The following is a 23,073-nucleotide window of genomic DNA, read 5'->3' on the forward strand; positions in this document are numbered from 1 at the left end:
TATACACTGAAGAGCTAAAGAAACTGGTACACGTGGCTAATATCGTGTAGGGCACCCGGAGGCACGCACAAGCGCCGCAACACGACGTGTCATGAGCTCGACTAATGTCTGAAGTAATGCCAGAGGGAACTGACACCATGAATCCTGCAGGCCTGTCCATAAATCCGTAAGAGTTCGATCGGTTGCAGATCTCTTCTGAACAGCACGGTCCAAGGCATCCTAGATATGCTCAGTAATGTTCATGTCCGGGGAGTTCGGCGGCCAGCGAAATTCTTTAAACTCAGAGGAGTGTTCCTGGAGCCACTGTGTAGTTATTGTGGACGTGTTGGGTGTCGCATTTTCCTGCTGGAATTGCCTAAGTCCGACGGAATGCAAAATTGACATGAATTGATGCACGTGATCGGACGTATATGTCACCTGTCAGAGTCGTATGTAGACGCATCGGGGGTCCCATATCGCTCCTACAGAGCCTCCACCAGCTTGAACAGTCCCCTGCTGACATGCAGGGTCCATGGATTCATGAGGTTGTCTCCATACCCGTACACGTCCATCTGCTCGATATAATTTGAAACGAGACTCGTCCGACCGGGCAACATGTTTCCAGTCATCAGCAGTCCAATGTCGGTGTTGGCGGACCCAGGCGAGGCGTAAAGCTTTGTATCGTGCTGTCATCAAGGTACACGGGTGGACCTTCGGCACCAAAGAAACATATCGATGATGTTTCGTTGAATGGTTCGCACGCTGACGTTTGTTGATGGCCCAGAATTGAAATATGCAGCAATTTGCGGAAGGGTTGCACTTCTGTCACGTTGAAGGATTCTCTTCAGTCGTCGTTGGTTCCGTTCTTGCAGGATCTTTTTCCGGCGGAGCGATGTCGTAGATATGTTTTACCAAATTCCTGATATTCACGGTACACTCGTGAAATGAAATGGTCGTACGGGAAAATCTCCGCTTCATCGCTACGTCGGAGATGCGCCGACTATAACACCACGTTCAAATTCACTTAAATCTTGATAACCTGCCATTGTAGAAGCAGTAACCGATCTGAAAGCTGCGCCAGACACTTTTTGTCTTACATAGGCGTTGCCGACCGCAGTGCCGTCTTCTGCCTGTTTGCATCTCCCTGTATTTGAATACCCATGCCCATTCCAGATTCCTTGGGACTTCTGTGTATAATGCATCTCACCATCGAAATAACCTCCACAATGAGTTCTTGCTAACGCTATTATCCTACTTCGTGACAATCTTTTAAAATTCACGACCTTGCTAGGATTCGAACTTTTAGAAGGTCATGATGTTGCCATGGTTCGAACCTGGAACCCGCTGATCCGTAGTCAGACGCGTTACCACTTGCGCCACCGAATCGACCCACGCTGCTTTACCTCTGCTGATAGTGTTATATACGAGGAAATAAACACTAAGATTTGCCAAGAATGTTACTGTGCTTTGAGTCGTAGTTCAGGATTGCAGTGTCAATGAACGATGGTACGTTTTACATGTTAAGCCAGTCTTGGTTTCTGAAAGTGTATTTCACAAGATTCTGATAGCTGACACTCTTGGATATAACATACCGACCCATTTTGAGCAAGTTTAATGATGGTGCGGGGAACAGTGAAAAGAATGCCCACCCTTGCATATATCGCCCCCTTTAAATGGATGGAGAGTAAACGCACCGACTTTCGGAACGTCTCAACTGTCACCGTTCATAAAATTGCTATCGATTGTTACCCAGCCGCGCGAGGTAGCCGTGCGGTCTAGGGCGCCTTGCCACGGTTCGCGCGGCTCCTCTCGTCGGAGGTTCGAATCCTCCCTCCTTAGCGTAAATTAGATTAAGTAGTGTGTAAGCCTAGGGACCGATGACCTCAGCAGTTTGATCCCACAAATTTCCAATTATTACCCAAAAGTTATAAACTAATTTTCCGTCACTAAATAGCTAATCCGTTCGCAGAAAAAGTACGGAAAAACCTAGTAACTTCGTGTGATACCCCTCTAACACACATACAGCTTCATCTTACGCCAAGTCTGTGATGTCGCCAGAGCTTCAGCCAATAACACAGTTTTCGATCATGTGACCAAATCTTGTAATTTAACGATTTTTAAGCTTTAACTACGTAGAAATAAGATATTTTGTGACAATATTGACCGAAAATGCAGTTTAAATGTTATGATGACTGAGAATAACAACAATGCGAACCATATTTTTAACATAGGAAAATAGCCTATTGCGCCGCTCATGCTTACGGTGTCGCAGGTAGGCTCTCCTCGCAAATGTTCGACGTTCTCAGTTCTGCCCATCACTTCTGCAGGCCGCTGTGGCCGAGCGGTTCTAGGTGCTTCAGTCCGGAACCGCGCTGCTGCAGGTTCGAAACCTGCCTCAGGCATGGATGCGTGTGATGTCCTTAGGTTAGTTAGGTTTAAGTAGTTCTTAGTGTAGGGGACTGATAACCTCAGATGTTAAGTCCCATAGTGCTTAGAGCCATTTGAACCATCACTTCTCCTGCACACACACACACCCACACCAGTTTACGCGCACCACCCTGGAACAGACGCGCCATGTCACTTGACACTGTGCTGATGTTAGGAGCACAGTACGGCAGTCCAATTGTAATGTCACTCGTCAGGCTTGCGTACTTGTTAATAGAGATGTGAAATTCAACGAGTATCTTCGTCGACGTGTCGGAAGTGGTTGTAAGCGAGTGCAGGCAGCGCCGGGCTCGGATTGGGCGCTGCGTGGCAGGGAGGTCACGCCCGCCCCAGCTCCGCTGCGCGGCCATCGGCTGCATTAGTGATAGATTAAAGCTGCGTGCGGCTCGCCAACACAACTTCGATCTCCGGCGGCAACCGCAGGGTCTGCCTTCTCACCTTTACACGTCACGCCACTCACGTGGAACACCTGGAAGCACTTCGCAGCAGGGCTGGCGTTCACTGAGAATTTAACAACGGGGCGGACAGCGAAAGAAATAAAGAGTAAAATGGTCTTGAGTGATTTTGATAAACTAAGTAGGTAAACGGAGATTTAAAATTAGTGTATATTACAGGATCACAATTTTTGAACTATATGAAATAAAATCGTCGGCACTTCTGAATGGTTTGCGTTAGGACGTTGAAACTGCGCGATAGGCCGCAGGGTATAATAGGAATTAGCATGGTTTGGTTTACCGACGAAGCCCACTTTTATTTGGATGAGTTCGTCAATAAGCCAAATTGGCTCATTTGGGGGACTGAGAAACCGCATTTCGCGATCGAGAAGTCTCTTCGCCCTCAAAGGGTGACTGTGTGGTGTGCAGTGTCCAGTCACGGAATAATCAGTGCGATATTCCTTCATGGCATGGTCACTACCGAACGGTACGTGAAGGTTTTGGTACATGATTTCATGCTCATTATCCAAAGTGACACTAATTTTGACAAGATGTGGTTTATGCAAGACGGAGCTCGACACCATCGAAGCAGGAGAGTGTTTGATGTCCTGGAGGAGCACTTTGGGGACCGAAAACTGGCTCTGGAGTACCCAGAGACCACTGGCATGGGCCTCGATTGGCCGCCATATTCTCCGGATCTGAACACATGCGAATCCATTTTGTGGGGCTATACTAAACACAAGGTGTACAGCAATAACCCCAAAATCACTGCTGAGCTGAAAACAGCCATTCAGGAGGTTATCGATGTTCCGATACTTCAGCGGGTCATGCAGAATTTCGCTATTCGTATGCGCCACATCATCGCCAATGATGGCAGGCATATCGAACATGTCATAACCTAAATCCGAATGTCTGTAGTGACGTTTACATGTTGAATAAAGTGTGTGCACGCTGTAGTTTGTTACTAATTTACGGTTTATTTTCATATAGTTCAGTAATTGTCACCCTGTATCAGTTTGGACTTACGACAGTGGGACGTGGACTTTTAAAAATCATGATTTAGCACAATAGGTGCGTGTCAAATTATTAAAGGTACCAATTTCGATCGAGCAAAGACTATCCTCAGTCATAATGTCGTTTTTTTATGATGTTTGACAGTAACAGGTAGTTTCAATAAGATGACAAACAGTTATTGTACCAAATGATTATTTTTCAAAAATATTTAAAGGCTGTAGATTATCGCCTTCTTAAAATAAGATGCTATATTGTTAGAAAATATGCAAATCACAATACATGGAAATCTGTGGAGGAGGCATTTATCAAGGCGGGTGGTAAATAACTGATGATAATGACATAGTAATAGTTGTTCCACACTTAGAACGCTGGAGATCATGTGGTAATTCTTCTGTCCAGTAACAGCAGTAAAAATTCGTATTACAAATGTAATATCGAAACATAAGTGATATTAATTTTTGTATAACGTTCCAAAAACTTAGGGAGTTCCAGATTTGTCTCTGTGCCCATCACTTTCGGAACAACTGTTACGTCATTGTCTCATAGAAAACTCATCAGTACGAACACCATGCTCGATGTACGTAATTTCTATCTTTTCTCTTTAATATAATTAAGTATGCTGTGATGCTTAATGTTTGTAGGCAAATATAGACCACGAAATTATGGATTAATGAGTGTACTACTTCTTTCTGGATGTAAATCGTTTGTAAACAAAATTTTTACAGCGCAATACGTAATGACAACCTTGCTTTAACTTGCATCGTAATATTACTTACGAAGTCTAAAATACAAGATTGGTGCGGGGACTAGAGGTTGAGCTTGAAAGTAAATATCTTTAGTGTATTTCGCGTAAACAGGCGGAAAGAACGATTACCGTGGGATTACCCTCCTGGCGACAAATCGGCGAAAAAAGTAACTGCCGTAAAATACCTACGAGTAAACATTCGGAGCAAGCTAAAGTGATACAATTCAGCAAATTAGTTGTGGCTTGAGAAATGTGGATGTAAATTTAGAATATATTCCTCATTTATGTACCGAGCGGGATAGCGCAGTGGTTAGCACACTGGCCTCGCATTCGAGAGGACGACGGTTCAAATCCGCTTCCGGCCATCCTGGTTTAGATTTTCCATGATTTCCCTAAATCGGTTAAGGAAATGCCGGGATGGTTCCTTCGAAAGGGCACGGCCGCTTACCCTTTCCATCCCTTCCTAATCCGAGCTTTTACTGTGTTTCTAATGACCTTGTTGTCGACGGGACGTTAAACACTAATCTCTCCCTCATCATCATTATCTATGGGTTCTATTAAACACTGAATACCTGCGTGACTTAGAACGCCAGCCTTATATCGATGTCACAATAAGTTAGTTATGTAGCTTCCCTCGCATATGTTCTGCTACTTATAACGCCGTATCTTAGTGACGCGTATAGAAACTCCTAAAATTTAAATCATTTTCTACACACTTCTTGCTTATTTGACTTTATGGCCACGGCAAACCATATATAACAAATGCACCCATAGGGAAATATTTTTGGTGTTGTCTTTCTGCTCAGACCAGTGTTGAAATCGTGCTGTTAACGCATGCGGGCTACTTACTTCAGGAACTAAATGAACTTGCTGTGAGCTTAACTGCGCTGACAAAGTGGTGTTTTTGTTTACAGATTCGTGACTCGTTGGCTGTAGAAGAAGAGATGCTACGTCAACAGACTGTCGTCGTTGGAGACGTGGAGGATATCCTCCAGGTCCTCGACAAGCAGAAGGTAGGTGACTCTTACCAAATCATATTAATGGTGATGACATCCTTATACTGTGTGGGATTTAATATTAGTTAAGAGGTAGGTCTGGTCGAACTAGGAGTACGGACTATGAAAGTACCTCCTCCCGTGACTCACATTCAGATGCAAATTGTTCTCTGGACCGCAGTTAACACTGCATTGTGCGACATTATATATTTTAAGAGTGAAGTTTTAATACAGCGACTGGGAATATGAATATTTAATACGAGCTGTTAACAAAAATATAGTAGTATTCGAATTGTGTTAGGAATCAGAGATTTCCACCTTGAGGAACGATGATTGTTATGAATATTGCACTCTAACTCTGCACCCACTAGGTACCGCTGGGAAGATTCATGCCGCTGTCACGATTCTAAATCCTCATCAGGACGCTTTCTTATGCTGTCGGAGGAAGGCGATGGTAAATAATTTTGTGAGGGCAGTAGTCATGGTAGCATAGTAGGCGTAACGTCTTCAGTGATCTACTTACTACCTTTGTGGGCGGAGTACGGGACCTTAGATATTCGTCTGTGATATTTCATTAAGAGAGGCAATGAAATCTACACAAACGTCTTTCAGACCTAAATTTATTCCCTCTGCCCCCCACCCCACCCCACCCGTCGTTTTCCACCACTGAACTTGCCTACCGAAGATAATGATTGATATCAGTATGGTAAATGTATCCATCGAAGTAGTGATTATTATAAAAGGGACAATTATTTAGTAGAGGTCAATCCAGGTCATGTGTGAGCAAATTACTTGAGAAAATATCTTCTGCGTTTCTTTACTTTAAAATGGGTAAAATAATACGAAGATAAGTGTATCAAAATATTGGTGTACGTTTCTATGGTTAATAATCGACGCCTCAGAATGTCATTTTAAGAAGAATTCTCAGTCTCTCTGCTGCCCTCTGGGCTCTGCATTTCGTGTACGAGCGCTACATGACAGTTCCCAGTGCACTTGTTATTTCGGTATTCGAGAGGAGCGGGTCTTAAATTCCGTCCGATCGTCCTGATTTACGTTTTCCGCACGTTTTGTAAATCACTTCGACTCAGTGTCGTGGTCCTTTCCTTCCCGATCCGTGCACGTGCCTCTCGAGGCTAGTGTTACGCCTGTGATGAATCCGATTCGACGAGACACTAAAACCCTGACTTCCGGCGTAGGTGTGCTGCCTTGTAACGCGTAGGTTGCCTTTCCGAGCCCAGCGTCTGGCTTAAATTACTGCGTGTTCATTAGAAAGCAGTTCATAAGCTAGAATGGTTTCGAATTTGAATGAAAGATAAAACAAAAATTGAAAGTAATAAAATCAAGTGTGGGGAACACAAATATATGTTCAACAGTGGCGTGCTGGCTTTAGTCACAGAACAGATTTCATCGTCATCAGTCATTGATCGGTCTTAGATCTGTTACACCCATCGTAGTTTCGGTTTTCTCATTTTACGATACCTCTTAGGTCTTTAGTTCGTTAGCTGTGCTGGTAATCTGTGATTTTAAATCTGTTTTACGTGTGCCAATCATTTGCTATGTAATTCTTTAATAATAGTGGAACTTTATATATTTTGACACTTTCCATGAACTAAAAATTACGAGCTCCAATTTTCACTAGAAAACTATAAATAAATATACTTGGCAGGCAAGAGGACTAAGATCTATGATTCCGTACGTCACCGCAAATCAAAAAACGAGGAAATCTGTTTTGAACAAATCAGACATAATTTCTTTCTTTCCTTCCTTTCTTTTCTTTCCTTCCTTTCTTTTCTTTCCTTCCTTTCTTTCTTTTCTTTCCTTCCTTTCTTTTCTTTCTTCTTTCGTTGTTGTTTGAGCTTTTCGCATACAGTTTTGAGCGCCGGGGAATAGTTGTGGATGTTGTGTGTGTTGTGTGCGTAACTGTTTTGAAACTGTAATAAAAGAACAATGATAGACTTGAACATCTCCTCGACACTGCAGTTATTCTAGACACTTTTGAGTTCTTGTCCACATCGCAGAACTAATGCTGTCAGTGATGTTGAAGAGTATCTGTTTCTGGAGGTCTTTTTCAGTTGATAGGCGCGACTTGGCGTTTCTTAAATTATCAAATCGTGTAATTATGAGCAGTAAAGAAGTGTTCCCTTCGTTGAACTCCACGGCATACAATGAGAGCGTGGAAAGTAATTGGCTCCTAAAGATGTTGAACACATCATAGAGGTAGTACTTACAAGTCTCATGGGGCTGTTTTATAACCACTTTTTCGCAGTATGACATGCCGTACTGCGATCTCGTCCCATTCGCTGCACGAAGGAAGTAGCATCTCTCAGCGTGTGTTATGGTCACGGAAAGATTCGAGACCGACCAGAGCTTTTTCACATGGATGAATGATTTCTTAGGTCCTGCGAAAAAATTGTTTTCGTTCTGGTATGGCCCTGTTACTTAAAACGTATGCCGCTGATGGATTGTTCTTGTCACAAGGCAAGTGACAATGCATTCGCTTCTAGATTCCATGCACAGCAGGGTTTTCTGAATTGTTATTTGTGACTCGCGCCTTGGTAGGAGAAATGTTGCCGCTGACTCATTTTGACTGTGAAGATTTGCTCATGCACCTCTGTAGCTGAAAGTGATCCCTGATATCAGAGACTCCTGAAGCACGTCAGTTCTTTGCAAAGGTGCTATTTGTATAGCCACTGTACGTATCCACGGCAGCAGCACGCAAACGGTTCGTGCTGCTCCAGAAATAGCCCCACTCTTGTCTCGAAAGCCGATATGCATCCTTTTCTCCGCCCGCTTTTGTAGACGAGATCGCTTATCACGCAGTAAGTGGTACTGTGCCATCTGATCAGGATTTGGCCGACAAGAAGAGTTTAGGCGATTACATACTGATCATTATCATCTGACTGCGCCCTAATATCCCGGATTAATGGCAAACCTTTCTGAAAGTCTTAGTATTGTCGGAGCATAAGCCACTATGGCTGAACATAGGTTCTGGAAGAGTAGACTGCGATACTGAAACGCACCACTTCACTCACCAAGTACATCATCTACAATTAATAGTTAGGCTTAAGACAACCATTTATACTTCGCAAGAAATTTCAGAGAATGTGCGAAACCTTCGTAATAGAAACCGCTCTGGGTTCTTTCTCTTCTTTATCTAATTCTTTGTATAACTCGAGAATTAGTCTCCTTCAAACCGTGGCAGAATTGAGTGATATATGTGCAGACGTCATTGATATCCAGCAAGCCAGCTCATGGCATTTGACGAACATCAAGGGGTACGCAATCCACTATAGGCGACGATCGTAACAATGTTCTTTTTATGAGCATAATGAGGTAGGCAACTGTCATGATGAGTAACCGTCAAAAGCGCAGTGGCTGTAGTGGATGAGCAACTACACATCTGTCCTTGCCATAGGCTTTCCTCAAATACAAAAACTATCAACGATTTCTGTGGCATACGTTATGGAGAAAATACAAATAATTAATACAAAAACATTTAATAGATTGAGTCAATCCTGAGTTAACATTGGTTCGAATATATTGCCTGTATTTTTGTCTCTTATTGTAATATACTATTGGTTGTCCAGTAAATGGTCTATTAGCGGAGAATAATCTTCTGAATTACACATAGGTCCTCTAATTCTAAATGCGAATATCCTTAGAAAAATACCTAAGTGACATTATGGAGCTTGGATGTCGATATCTCGTTCACCTAACAATTTACAGTCTTCATTTTGTTTTTGTTTTTTTTTCTTTTTCAGTTGAAAATGTTTTAAATGTTGTGACCTATACGGGTTCTTCGAGCCCTGACAGGTTTCTAAAACTTGTTTAGTTTCCAGCTTAGGTGTTCCACTGATTTTCCTCCCTACGCTGCTGTGTGCATCCCTCTACTTGGAACTGCCACATAAAGAATTTTTCGTCACTTCTGTTTACATCATAATGAACAGCAAGATTTCAGCAGATTAACACTCTGACATTTAGACCAACCAATAAATTCTTGCAAGAATATACTGCTGTAACTATGAATTGTCGGCTGTGATGTTGGTGAGAAGAAATTAATCCCAAGTTACTGTGACCTTAGCGTCGTAATTAATGTACGTGGAACTGCCCCCTAACCACCTCCCCCCCCCCCCCCCCAATAAAAATCAGATTTGATTGTTACTTGTATGATACGCCCGTTCCTTTTGGTATGTTAAATTTCATACAACTATGATTGTCAGCAAAACGGCGTTTTTTTTTTTTTTTAACTCATACCCATGATAAAGATAATTTGTATGAAATACTGTAGGTAATCCACATGAAAATACATGTGTTTGGCCCGCATCTCGTGGTCGTGCGGTAGCGTTCTCGCTTCCCACGCCCGGGTTCCCGGGTTCGATTCCCGGCGGGGTCAGGGATTTTCTCTGCCTCGTGATGGCTGGGTGTTGTGTGCTGTCCTTAGGTTAGTTAGGTTTAAGTAGGTCTAAGTTCTAGGGGACTGATGACCATAGATGTTAAGTCCCATAGTGCTCAGAGCCAGAGCCAATCTCCCGTTTCCGGGAATGTGGAACAGTTGCAGACAAGAAGAGAGCTGGGGGGACTATCAGTTTTGACGGGTGCTTAACTACGTGAGGTGAGGGACGTGATGCCGTGTTGGCCCGCAAAAAGTTGGAAGGAGGCTACCTGTACAATATCAGATTTCGTATAATTGTGGTCAGAAAGCTATGTATAAGATAAAATTTCGTGCATATAATGTTCGTAGTGCACGGAAATTGAGGACGCCCAATAAAGAAAAGCGTACTGTACATCGTTTCGATCAGTTTCTGATGTCCATGATATCACAGAACTAGACCATGTTTTCTCCATTGATGAAGCGTAGTTTCACCTTAGTGGATACCTGAATAGTCAGAACACAAGAGTTTGGTCAACCTTTTTCATGAAAACACCATTCACGGTCAGAAAATTGGAGTGTGGTGTACCGTATGGCGTCGTGGAATAGTGGTCACTATTTTCTAAGCAACTACAGTCAATAGTGTTGTCTACCAAGACATCATTACACAATTTCTTTCGCTTTTTTGGCAGATGCTATTGTTGCTTTCAGCAAGACGGGGCAAATTGTCACACGTCTAATGAAAAAATTCAACTCTTACGTAAATTTTTTGGTGATCGAATCATCGGTAAAGGATTATGGCCACTACGTTTGTTATTTAACGTCTCCAAACTTCTTCCTATTGCGCTATCTTGAACGAAGAGCCTATAAATTCAGGGTGCACACAAATTGGAAGTGAAGGTTAACAAAACTATGGACGTTAACATCAGTGTCAACGTGGTCCACGGAGTGGCATCAGAATGGTAAAACTAGTGAACGGGGCAACACTTTTGAGAATTTGTTATAAAAACCTGATTGTGTAGGAGTGTGAGGTTGTGAAAGAAATGTAAGTACTTTTTGATGTCAGGGACTTTGCCCAGTAATTTTCCGACGGTAGTCGGTTTCTTTCAGCATTCGGTACAAGTATGATAGGACTGCTTTTATTCTGTATATGCATAAATGAACTGGTGGACACGTTGAGCAACAATCTGCGACTGTTCGCTGAGGACGATGAGATATAGGGGAGGGTGTCGTCCTTTAGTGACTGTAGGAGGGTACTAGACGACTTAGATGAAATGTCTGGTTGGTGTGATGAATAACAGCTCCCTCAAAATGTGGTAAAATGTGAATTAATGCAAATGCCGTAATGTTCGAATACAGCATTGGTAGCATGCTGCTTGACAAAGTCCCGTCGGTTAAAAATCTTGGCGTAACGTTGCAAAACGATATTACATGGACCGACGACGGAAGTGTAGCTCCTCTGTAAAAGAGGACGCATATACAGGCGGAACACTTGTGTGACCGTTCTACTGCTCGAGCGTCTGGGATCCCCACCAGGTCGGATTAAACGAACACATCGAAGCACTTCAGTGGCGAGCTACTAGGTTTGTTGCCGGTATTGTCGATCAACACTCGAGTATTACGGAGGTGCTTCGTGAACTCAAATGGAAATCCCTGGAGGGAAGACGTTCTTTTCGTGGAACACAACTGAGAAAATATAGAGAACCGGCTTTTGAAGCTGACTGCAGAACTATTCCTTCGCCGCCAACATACATTTCGCCTAAGGACGACGAAGTTAGGAGTAAATGGGGCTCGTACGGAAGCATAGAGACAGTTGTATTTCCCTCGCTCTATTTGTGAGAGGAAAAGGAAAGGAAATGACTAGTAGTGGTACAAAGTACTCTCCGGCATTCACCATACGGTGGCTTGCGTAATATATATGCGGATATAGATGTAGAAAAAACTTCTGAAGGTCTTGTTAGGAAGCAGCGACTTCTGGAGGAGTTCCGTTGGTAGGAACAGGAAATGGCCATTGGAAATGTCTGAATTGTATTCTGGAGACTGATTGGCTGAATGGGAGGAAAAAAAAAAATCGAGAAGCGATCTGGATGTCGCGAAATGAGGAGTCGGCCGGCAGCTCTCGCGTGATTAGGGGAAGTCTTGCGGCTTCTAGTGTTTAAAGTGCTTAACTTTCTGAAGATGGGAGTTAGCGATCCTTCGCGGTCGACAAAGTTAATTTTCAAATACGGTAAGACTACAACAATCTGAAGAGTGTTCCCGTACGCAGGCGTTGAATTCTGTTTAGTTCCTTTTTTTTTTTTCTTTTTTTTTTATTGTTGCACAGGCTAAATACGCAGCGGCGATGAACGAAATAGACTTCGCGAGGTTTGATTGGAGTCAATAAATTGTATTGTTTCCGTGGAAATTTGAGTGTGGTATTTTTGTGTGACACTTTCCTATTGGCCTAAAACTTTATTCTTGTTTTGTTGCTGTGGAGAGTGTCGGTTGAAGTTGCTAGGAGCGAACTGGAAGCGTGTGTCAACTGTTTTGTATTGTTGTGATCTTCAATCCGAAGACTGGTTTGATGCAGCTGTCTATGCATCTCTATCCTTTGGAAGCCTCTTTATCTCCGAATAACTACATCCATCTGAACCTGCTTACTGCGTTCTTGTATTCAGTACCTCCCCATTAGTTTCGCATTCTACCCATATAATCCTCACCATGCTTCTGTAGCACCCCCTTCCAAAAGCTTCTACTCTGTCTACTACCCGCTCATCGTATCTCACTTCCGTACAAGGCTACACCTCAGACAAATTCTTTCAGAAACAACTTCTTATTACTTAAATCTATATAATCTGTATTCGATGTTAACAATCTTCTCTTCGAATGAAACGATTTTGTTGACATTGCCGGTCTACATTTTATACCCTCTGTACTTCAGCCATCATCAGTTGTTTTACTGCTCAAATAACAAAATCATTTAATACTTTTAGTGCCTCATTTTGTAGTTTGATTCCGTCAACATCGGCTGATTTAATTCGACTTCTTTTGCTTTAGTTGATGTTCATCCTTTTCTCATTTCAAGATACTGCTCTTCCAACTCCTTTGCTGTCTCTGACAGAATTACAGTGTTATCGGCAAACTTCAAAGTTTTTATTTCTTCTCCCAGAAGTTTAATTCCATCTCCAAATTTTTCTTGCGATTCTTTCTGCCCAATGCACGGATAGGCTACAACCCTGTCTCGGTCTCTTCTGAACCACTGCTTCCATTTCATGTCCTTCGGCTATTATATCTGCCGTCGGGTTGCTGTACGAATTGTAAATAGCCTTTCACTTCCTGTATTTTATTCCTGCTACCTTCAAAATTTCAAAAGAGTGTACCTCAGTCGACAATGTGAAAAGCTTTCGCCAGAGCTACAAAGAGAAATCGTAGGGTCAGTACTTCTTCGCATGTTCCTATTTTTCTCCGAAATCGAAACTGGTCTTCCCCGATGTCGGCTTCTACCAGTTTTTACATTCTTCTCTAAATAATTCGTGTTAGTGTTTCACAAACATGACTTACTAAGGAGATAGTTCAGTAATGTTCACACCTATCAGCACGTGTTTGCTTTGTTATATTTTTCTTGAAGGCTGAGGGTATGTTGCTTGTCTCTTACATCTTGCATACCACGTGGAATAGTGCTGTTATGGCTGGCTCATCCAACGATATCAGTAGTTCCGAGGCAATGTAGTCTGCTCCGGGGGCCTTGTTTCGCCTTAGGTCTTTCAGTGCCTTGTCGAATTCTTCTCGCAGTATCGTATCTTCCAATTGACTTTCATCTATGTCCTCTTCTCTTTCTGTAAAACTGCGTTCAAGTACATTTACTTTGTATAGCCCTTCTACAGGATGTTTCAGTACAGCAGTTACAAACTTTCAGGAGAGGTAGGGTACACCTAGACGGTGGAAAATCACGTAGCAACGCATTATCGTAAACGCTTTTATGGCGCGGTAGTGACGACACAAAACAACAGAAAGGAAGGACACGAATAGGGTGAGAAAGCGTGTTTATTATGCTTAGCACAGCAGGAACCAAGAAATAAGAACAAAATCAGACAACGATCGTCGTCAAAGAAGTTGTTCGAAATTACGACCCCAGACCTGGTTGCAGGCCTCACAGCTCCGGCGCCTAACCTTCTTTTCTATCCGCAGTGCTATAATGAGTCTACTTCCTTTCTCTTATTTCTTCATGTCTTACGTGCTCAAGTCGGTAAACTCTACATGCTCTTCTCAAGTGGTCCACTTCTAAAGCTCCAAGTTTTTTTTTTAATTTCTTTCTGTTAGTTCCCAACACTCACTCCCGTAGCTTATTACTGGTTCCACGATGAACTTGCGTAAACGCTTTTTAACCTTTAAACCAATTTTTGAGGACCAAAGTACAAGATTTATTTTTAACATAGGCTCCCTTCCCTGCCTGATCCGTTGTTGTATATCTCTGTCACATCTTCCATCACGTAATAGAATAATACTCAGATACATAAACACTTTACACACTCTAATATGATATCCTCCAATGTCCAGGTTGCTTCTCTCCTCTTACGTAGATATTCCATCTTCTTATAATTAATTTTTAAACTCCATTTTTATACTCTTACAACAACTTTCTAAGCGTATAAGATATATACTCTTCATCGTTTGCTGTAACGACGTGATCATTATTATAAGAAAGTGTGTGCATACACTGGTCCTCTACTTCAGTCCCCATGCTCATACTCTTCATACATCATAGATCCAGTGCCTTCTGAACGTACATGTTAAAGAGTGTAGGAGACAGATAACATCCTTGTTCCAGTCCTATAACTCAGAATCCCTATCTGCCCGGTGTCCACAAGTTAGCAACTTCACATGTATCGAATCAACGACAGCCGCTAGTTCACGCTGAACTGATCGATGAGATCATAAATCTTATTGTTATTATCATTCATCACACGCGACAAAACAGTGTTACGGATGATAACGACATCAGGCACCTAATAACAGGCATATTAAATTGCCTTCCAGGCTAAACGATAGAGCATGTAAAAGTACTGTAGTGGAATGCAAGATCTTCTAACAGAAGAAAGCTTGCAGATAGAAGGATTCGTAAATCAGTCTGATACAGTCCTGTTAGGTGAATCATGGTTTCAGTACCGGCAGACTCTTTGCTTTAAAAATTGTTACGTAATAAGGAAGGACCGTCTCGATGAGAAAGGTGGTGTCGTTATATTTGTGAAAAGAATTTGCTGCAACATAAAAACTACCCGCTCAATAGAACAAATAAAGAAGTCAAATTAGTCGCCGTGCAAATAAAATTAGCTCTCAAAACCTTTCACAGTTGCGTCAGTGTATAGAGCTGTTAAATATAACATCGTGGAAGATCTGTGGAGTCACTTAATAAGCAAACTTCGACCCCCCTTCATAACAAATGGAGGCCAGAATTCCGGTCATGTAGCAAGGGAGGAGACATGACAGACAGGAACACTAGAGCTCTGATCAATGTTTTCCAAACAATAACCTTGTGATAACGATGGAGCTTGTAGTATGGTATATTCTCCTTTCAATAGAAGTTCTGCAACCCGTGTAACGTTTTGCATCCCTTGTTCTACAGAACTTTCTAACTGGAAAGTTAAAACGGGTTCAGTGGGGTCAGACCTTCACCTATTAGATTTCTGCATTGACATAAACATTGGTGCCAAACAAAAATGTACTACGCAATTGCAGAATCCAATAGGGACAAATATAAGGAAACAGTTCGAAGGAAACTCGAAATTATGAGGCATGACTTACAGGAAAAGACGAATACCAAGCTTTAACGATCGTTATGGAAGTAGCGGCGGATGTCGGCATTCCAAAGAAAAAAGACTTTACTATAGTGAAGAATTATTGCTTTCCTCGGTGGAATCTTGAGTGTTCTAGGGAAATTGCAATAGGCAGACTTGCTTTGGAAACTCATCGCCAGAATTCTAACTTGGATAAATTTTTGGAAATGAAAACAAAAGAAGTAAATTATATTAAATTTTGTTTTTCGTTCAGTAAAGCAACCAATATGACAAGAATTAGATACAAAATAAAGACTTTCTGAAACGACCGAATAGCATTCACTCTTCCAACTACACCTGCATGGATTGAGGAATTGCCGGCATTTGTGGCCAAGCGGTTCTAGGCGCTTCAGTCTGGAACCGCGCGACCATTACGGTCGCAGGTTCGAATCCTGCCTCGGGCGTGGATGTGTGTGATGGCCTTAGGTTGGTTAGGTTTAAGTAGTTCTAAGTTCTAGGGGACTGATGACCTCAGAAGTTAAGTCCCATAGTGCTCAGAGCCATTTGAACCAAAAACGATGGCGCTAATAGTAAACAGGAGAATGGAACCATGGCTTCAAAACAGTAAAATGATGCCTCGGAGGCAGTACGAATTCATAAAAGACAAAGGGACTATGGCCCATCGGTATTCACTTGCTACGGATATCATATCAACCTTCCAAACTAAAACAACGGTCGTCGCCGCTTTTCTTGACGTTAAGGGGGCTTATGATGACGTTCAGATACCGATGCTTGTGGCCAAGCTGATGGAATTCGGAATTTCTTCGAGGATGATATATGGTAGCAGTACCCTGTTCGCTCATGGAGCAATCTGTGCCATATTCACTATGAAACTCGCCCAGAGCGCTGTTGTCTCCCAGGGTGCAATTTAAGCCGTCTCATTTGAACACTGTATACTCATGATTTAGAACGAACCGTCAATCCAACGCAAAATATTACAGTATGCACAGACCATGTATATATTTATCCAACTGCAGACTCGTTTATTCATTGTGGATACATAGTGTGAATAGCGTCTCGGGATGGCTTTGGTGGAGGAGGGAATTCGAATCTCAACTTTTGACTGAAGTATAAAATTCTGGCATCCTTCATCCAATGAATTAATTGCCACAGCAGGCGTTTGCCTGTCCTCGGGCGGTTAAGTAGCGGGTTAGATTAGATTAGATTAGTACTTGTTCCATAGATCATGAATACGACACTTCGTAATGATGTGGAACGTGTCAGGGTAATAAAAGGTGTCTATATAAGATATTACATTACACAAAATATTACACGACACTTAATATTTAATTTTTTTGTGGGGATTGGGGAAATTACCCACTTACTATATCCAAAAATTCATCTAATGAGTAGAAGGAGTTGCCATTCAGAAAGTCTTTCAATTTCCTTTTCAATTATATATTGCATTTGTCAGACTTTTGATGCTATTAGGTGAGTGACCAAATACTTTTGTGGCAGCATAATTTACCGCTTTCTGAGTCAAAGTTAGATTTAACCTTGAGTAGTGAAGATCATGCTTTCTCCTAGTGTTGTAGCCATGTACACTGTTATTACTTTTGAATTCGTTCGGATTGTTAATAACAAATTTCCTCAGTGAATATATATATTGTGAGACTACAGTGAAGATCCGTAGCTCTTTAAATAAGTGTCTGCAGGATAATCTTGGATGAGCTCCAGCAATTATTCTGATTACACGCTTTTGTGCAATGAACACTCTTTTACTCAATGATGAGTTACATCAGAATATGATGCCATACGAAAGCAGAGAATGAAAATAGGCGCGGTAAGCTAATTTACTGAGATGTATATCGGCAAAATTTGCAGTGACCCTAATAGCATAAGTAGCTGAACTCAAACGTTTCAGCAGATCTTCAGTGTGTTTTTTCCAATTCAACCCCTCATCAGTACATACACATAGAAATTTTGAATATTCTACCTTAGCTTCCGATTTCTGATCGAAGTCTATAATTATTAATGGTGTCATTCCATTTACTGTGTGGAACTGTATATACTGTGTTTTGTCACAGGTTAATGAGAGCCCATTTGCAGAGAACCACTTAATGATTTTCTGAAAAACATCGTTTACAATTTCATCCGTTAATTCTTGTCTGTTGGGTGTGATAGCTATACTTGTATCATCGGTAAAAAGTACCAGCTTTGCATCTTCGTGAATGTAGAATGGCAAGTCATTAATATATATTAAGAACAGCAGAGGACCCAAGACCGAACCTTGCGGCACCTCATTCTTGATTGTTCCCCAGTTTGAGAAATCATCGGTTTTTTTGCATATTATGTGAATTCCATATTTCAACTTTCTGCACTCTTCCAGTTAGGTATGATTTAAACCATTTGAGCGCTGTCCCATTCATACCACAGTACTTGAGCTTATCTAGAAGTATTCCATGATTTACACAATCAAAAGCCTTTGAGAGATCACAAAAAATCCCAACGGGTCACTTCCGGTTACTCAGAGCATTTAATATTTCATTACTGAAAGTATATATAGCATTTTCCGTTGAGAAATCTTTCTGGAAACCATACTGACATTTTGTTAAAACTTTATTTTTACAAAGGTGTGAAGCTACTGTACAATACATTACTTTTTCAAGAATTTTGGATAAGGCAGTCAGAAGAGAGATTGGGCGGTAGTTGTTGACATCAGACGTATCCCCTTTTTTATGCAGTGGTTTAACAATGGCACACTTCAGTCTATCTGGGAAAATACCCTGCTTCAGAGAGCCCACCACGTACTTCCGTGGATGTTGGCAAACATGTATTTTGGAACGGAATAAATACTGTGAAATTATGACGCTGTTTATTGACAGCAGCATTATATCTAAGTTAACCGGGCGCCAATTTATTGATTTTTATATACTGAGCCCGGTATGACTACCACCCAGCGTCAGTTCGGAATGCGCATGTGTTCTACCATATCTCGGAATGGTTCCCCATTAATGGACTCAACGTCGACAGTTCGTTATGCTCTTCAAATTCACTCCGTTTTTGCGAATACTGCCAGCGTTCTAGTTTTGTCAGAGACTCGCCTATTGTTTCGTCAGCACAGATTGCTCTGAGCACTATGAAACTTAACTTCTGAGGTCATCAGTCCCCTAGGACTTAGAACTACTTAAACCTAACTAACCTAAGGACATCACACACATCTATGCTCGAGGCAGGATTCGAACCTGCAACCGTAGCGGTCACGCAGTTCCAGACTGTAGCGCCTAGAACCACTCGGCCACCTCGGCCGGCTCGTCAGCACACAGTACATTTGAATTTTCTTTATTATTTCGGTTGCTGTGCAAGTGTAGGGCACACATAGCAAGGGAACTTTTAAAACCGATAACCATTCCTGATGGTGTTCAGCCTACGACATCCATATTAGAAGACAGTGAACAGATATTACTCATTCCGCTAATAGAGCCCGCGAACACTTCTGATAGTTTAAGTGAGATTGTCTATCTTCTGTCTTTTCACCGATCAGAGGCCTTGTAGACCACGCGCTGCATCAGCGCTCTGCTTCCATTTTCTTCTATCTCCCCCCCCCCTCTCTCTCTCTCTCTCTCTCACTCTCTCTCTCTCTCTCTCTCTCTCTCTCTCTCTCTCTCTCTATCTCTCTCCACCCTGCGGGGATTCCTTATGCTGCGACATTCTTCTTTTATCTTTCCACCGTGTGCGAGATCGGCCCAATGGTCTTGTTGCTTGGAGAGTACCCTCAAACATCTTCTTAGGAATTTTGTTGCTTTCCATTCTAACCCATTGCAGTCTCCTCCTTTTTAATTTCTGGACGATAGTGGGGTTGCTTCATTAACTGATAAAATTTGATTGTTCTTTCGAACTCTACAGATGTCATCCTCCAGCGCAGGTCCCCAGACGTTTCTCATCATGTTTCTTTCGAAAACATTCAGTTCTTCTCTTTCTTTATGGTAAGCGTTCAGATTACCGAACCGTGCAGTACTACTGGGACAGATGATGGTGTTATATATCTTCATCTTTGTGGTGATTGACAAAGCTTTAATTTTGAGTGGGTTGCTTAGAGCGTACAGACATCTTGATCCTTAGGTTATTCTCTCATTTACCTCCAGTGTTACGATATTTTGCTGCTGAAGCGCGATCCGACGTATTTAAACTGATGAACGTTTCTAAATCTAAATTGGTGGTCAATCTCAAAGTGACTCGACCTATTGCAGTATATTGTGTTTTCTCTTGGTTTATCAAAAGTCCCATTTTTCTGGCACTGTGCCTCAGAACTCTTTACGTGTCCTTCAGTTCTTCTTCTATTTGACTGAGTAAGACATCATCTACGTATGCCAGGAGTTTTACTTCACCGAATTCGAATCGGTGACCATTATATAGCTGTAAAATACTCTCTCGAACAACTTTCTCCAGTGCAAGGTTGAAGAGAACACATGAAAGAGCACCTCCTTGTCGTAAGTTTGTTTTGTTTGGGAATTTGAGGGATATGGATCCTCTGAACTTCACTACTGCCTGTGAGCCATCCACGTACAGTTGTATCATCCTAAGGTTTTACTGGGTATCCTAAATTCTCGTAGTGTATTGTAGAGGCTATTTCTGTGGATGCTGTCATAGGCTCGCCGTTTGGTCGAAATCCAGTCTGGTATTCTTGAATACTGTTTTCTGTGTAAGGCTTAATTTTGTTGAGAATGATCACTAACAGAATTTTGTATGTTATGTTCAGCAAATTGATTCGTCTGTAATTTCCACATTCCATTTTGTTTTCTTTCTTGTGTATGGGGTAAATTATTGCAGTTTTGCAGTCTTCAGGTAGTGTTTCAGTTTTCCAAATGATTGTGATAAGGTTTCTTTGTATAGTTTGTTTCCACTCTCTTTTAACACCTTTGCCGATATCTGGACCTCGCCTGCAGCCTTGTTGTTTTTCAGCTTTTGGATGGTGTGTACCTGTTCTGTAATGCTGTATTCTTCAGTATTCCTGCTGTTACTCTCGATCATTGCGTAGTTGACGGTTATGTGAGGATCAGTGCAATTTAATATTTCTGAGAAACACTCTTTCCCTCTTGCTAAAGACTGAATAACTGAAAAATGGGTTTAGTGTTTGGCATCGTAGGAGAAGGCAAGAGTGCAAAATATTAGTCATGTGTTTGTAAAAGCAGGATTGCGGAGAGGAAGCTTCCGTGCTTCAGTCCATGTTAGATTTTATTTGTAATTCATAACGTGTCGTTCACCACTTTCTGACGAAGTAAAAATTATCGTAATTACGAAGGCTACTATTCTGAACAAGATATCCTCTAGTTCAAGATATCTTTCGTTACAAAGTATCTCACATCGCCCTTGAAAATATTTTATTTTTGCAATTTACATTAAGGTGATTATTAATTGCAATAGCCTCATCTCTTACTGCTTACTCCAGATATGTCAAACGTTTAAAAGCATCCATCTTAACAGGCTTTTTCTGCGATATGGTATTGAGAGTGTTAGGCATGTCGTTCAGGTAGGTGGCCAATTTCTTTTATTTCATCTCTGGCTGATATACAGTTTCAAACAGGTGACAGTCTACGAAGACTTCCAGGAAGTCATTTTCACCCAAGTACTACAGAACAAGTAAGCACATGTTGAGTATAACGAGTGAACACACTGTTTCGTGTTGCCTAGGTTCTCTGGGTCAGTTTAGTTAATTGAGTCTATAAAGATGAACCCTGTCATTTCCTATGTCCTCGGCGCTACAGACATAACTTCAGTAAGTAGCCTACTTCGAACAGTCGAATATCATACTAACAGTGAATAATGAACCAGGTAATTGATTACGATTAAGTTAACATAGAATAAGCTTTTAGAAATATGTGTAATGTATATAAAAATAAGTTTCTTAGAAACTGCTGTTGTACGTGATCCGACGAATGCATTGTGATTTTCGTACACGTTTTTAAATCCAAGTGAGAAGGAAAATCACTAAGATGAAGCCACTGTTCGATCTGTACCTGCTTTTTCTCTTTTGCATTAGTCAGAAGCGACGTAATTCAGATGGAAGTAAGATTGTACGGTACTATTCATGTGAACAGCGTTGGATTTGCAGTGTTAGTCAGGAATTATTGATAGATTGGGCACATAATAAATGTAAAGGGTAAACTACACTTGTTCCTCCGCGTATACAGGGCATAATTAGAAATGCAAGCAGTGTTTCGAAATACATGTAGAGTACTGGTGTTCTACAATTTACTGTGTTTGCGATATTACACATACGCAACCTTTCTGACTGTCACATGTCTTAAGTTCTCCCTCCAGTAAAAGATACACATTACGAGTAGTGTGCTCACAATCGAATATGTTGTATTTAGTAATAACAGTTGTATTTTTATTTGTTTTACCTTTATGAGATTGTTGGTGTGAAGTAATTCGTTTCAGGGTGCTTCAAAACGCGTATTACGTTTGCGACGACCAGTGAAATGGCGCGTAAATTTGAATTTCTGTGTAGCCTTTCCTGAGGAGCAAATGAGACCGCAACGCCATCTGTTGGCGACGGTGGAGGTTGGTGGCAGCACTGTAGCGAACCGCACGCCACCTGCTGAACCCTCCGCTTGGTAGTGACGGGGAATACCGCTAGGTGGTGCGCGCCATCTCACAAGAGCTTCTACGTAGCGTGCATTACAAATCGTTGCCGCGTTTTATCCATTCATAAACGCGAGACAGCAGACACGTGCGAGGTTTGCGTACACGCTGCTCGCCCCCTGGAGCGCTGCTAAATAAAGGCCAGCTGCTCTGTTGGCCGTGCTTAGCACTATAATTAGAAACAACGAAAGTCAGCATGGCCCGTTTGGAATGCTTCCCGTGGCGCGCGTTAGATTGTAAATATTTGCATTCGTGTCACTTTTACATTCAAGTCTCGCTTATGAAGTCCCAGACGTGCTCCCATGTTCCTTAAAGATGAGTTATTCCTCTAATAAAGAAAAGTCGGTTGTTATTTTGTATGGAATCACGTCAAGTGCCTGATTTGTAAGCAAAATGTATTTCGACTAGTTCAGAAACTTGGTCTGGGGTGTATAATCATTAACACGCTCTTCAGCGTATATAGCACGTAATACCAGACATTTACACTAACTATTATGGAAATTGCTCCGTGAAGCGTACTTGTATATGTACGAAACCTCCCGTCCATACAAACTGGAAAGACATGCAAAGATTCAATCCACAGAGCGAAATTGCATTTGTAGCACTGTGTTATTGGCCTTGTTAGACCTGCACGGTATTTCCCACGTAATGTGGAAAACTTCGATTTTTCGTATATGATCCAGCATATCAAAAT

At 41.7% G+C, this 23,073-nt stretch overlaps 1 protein-coding gene across 1 annotated transcript in view; it reads left to right on the forward strand.

The window, feature by feature from the left end:
* LOC124555943 (dystrophin-like) overlaps positions 1-23,073 on the forward strand; it is a 1,045,948-nt gene that overhangs the window by 737,813 nt on the left and 285,062 nt on the right. The window contains exon 49 of the mRNA XM_047129993.1: positions 5,532-5,630. Coding sequence (XP_046985949.1) covers positions 5,532-5,630 — 99 coding nt within the window. The remainder of the gene's footprint in view (positions 1-5,531; positions 5,631-23,073) is intronic.

This window comes from Schistocerca americana, chromosome X, assembly GCF_021461395.2.
Source record: "Schistocerca americana isolate TAMUIC-IGC-003095 chromosome X, iqSchAmer2.1, whole genome shotgun sequence".
NCBI classification, from domain to species: Eukaryota; Metazoa; Arthropoda; class Insecta; order Orthoptera; family Acrididae; genus Schistocerca; species Schistocerca americana.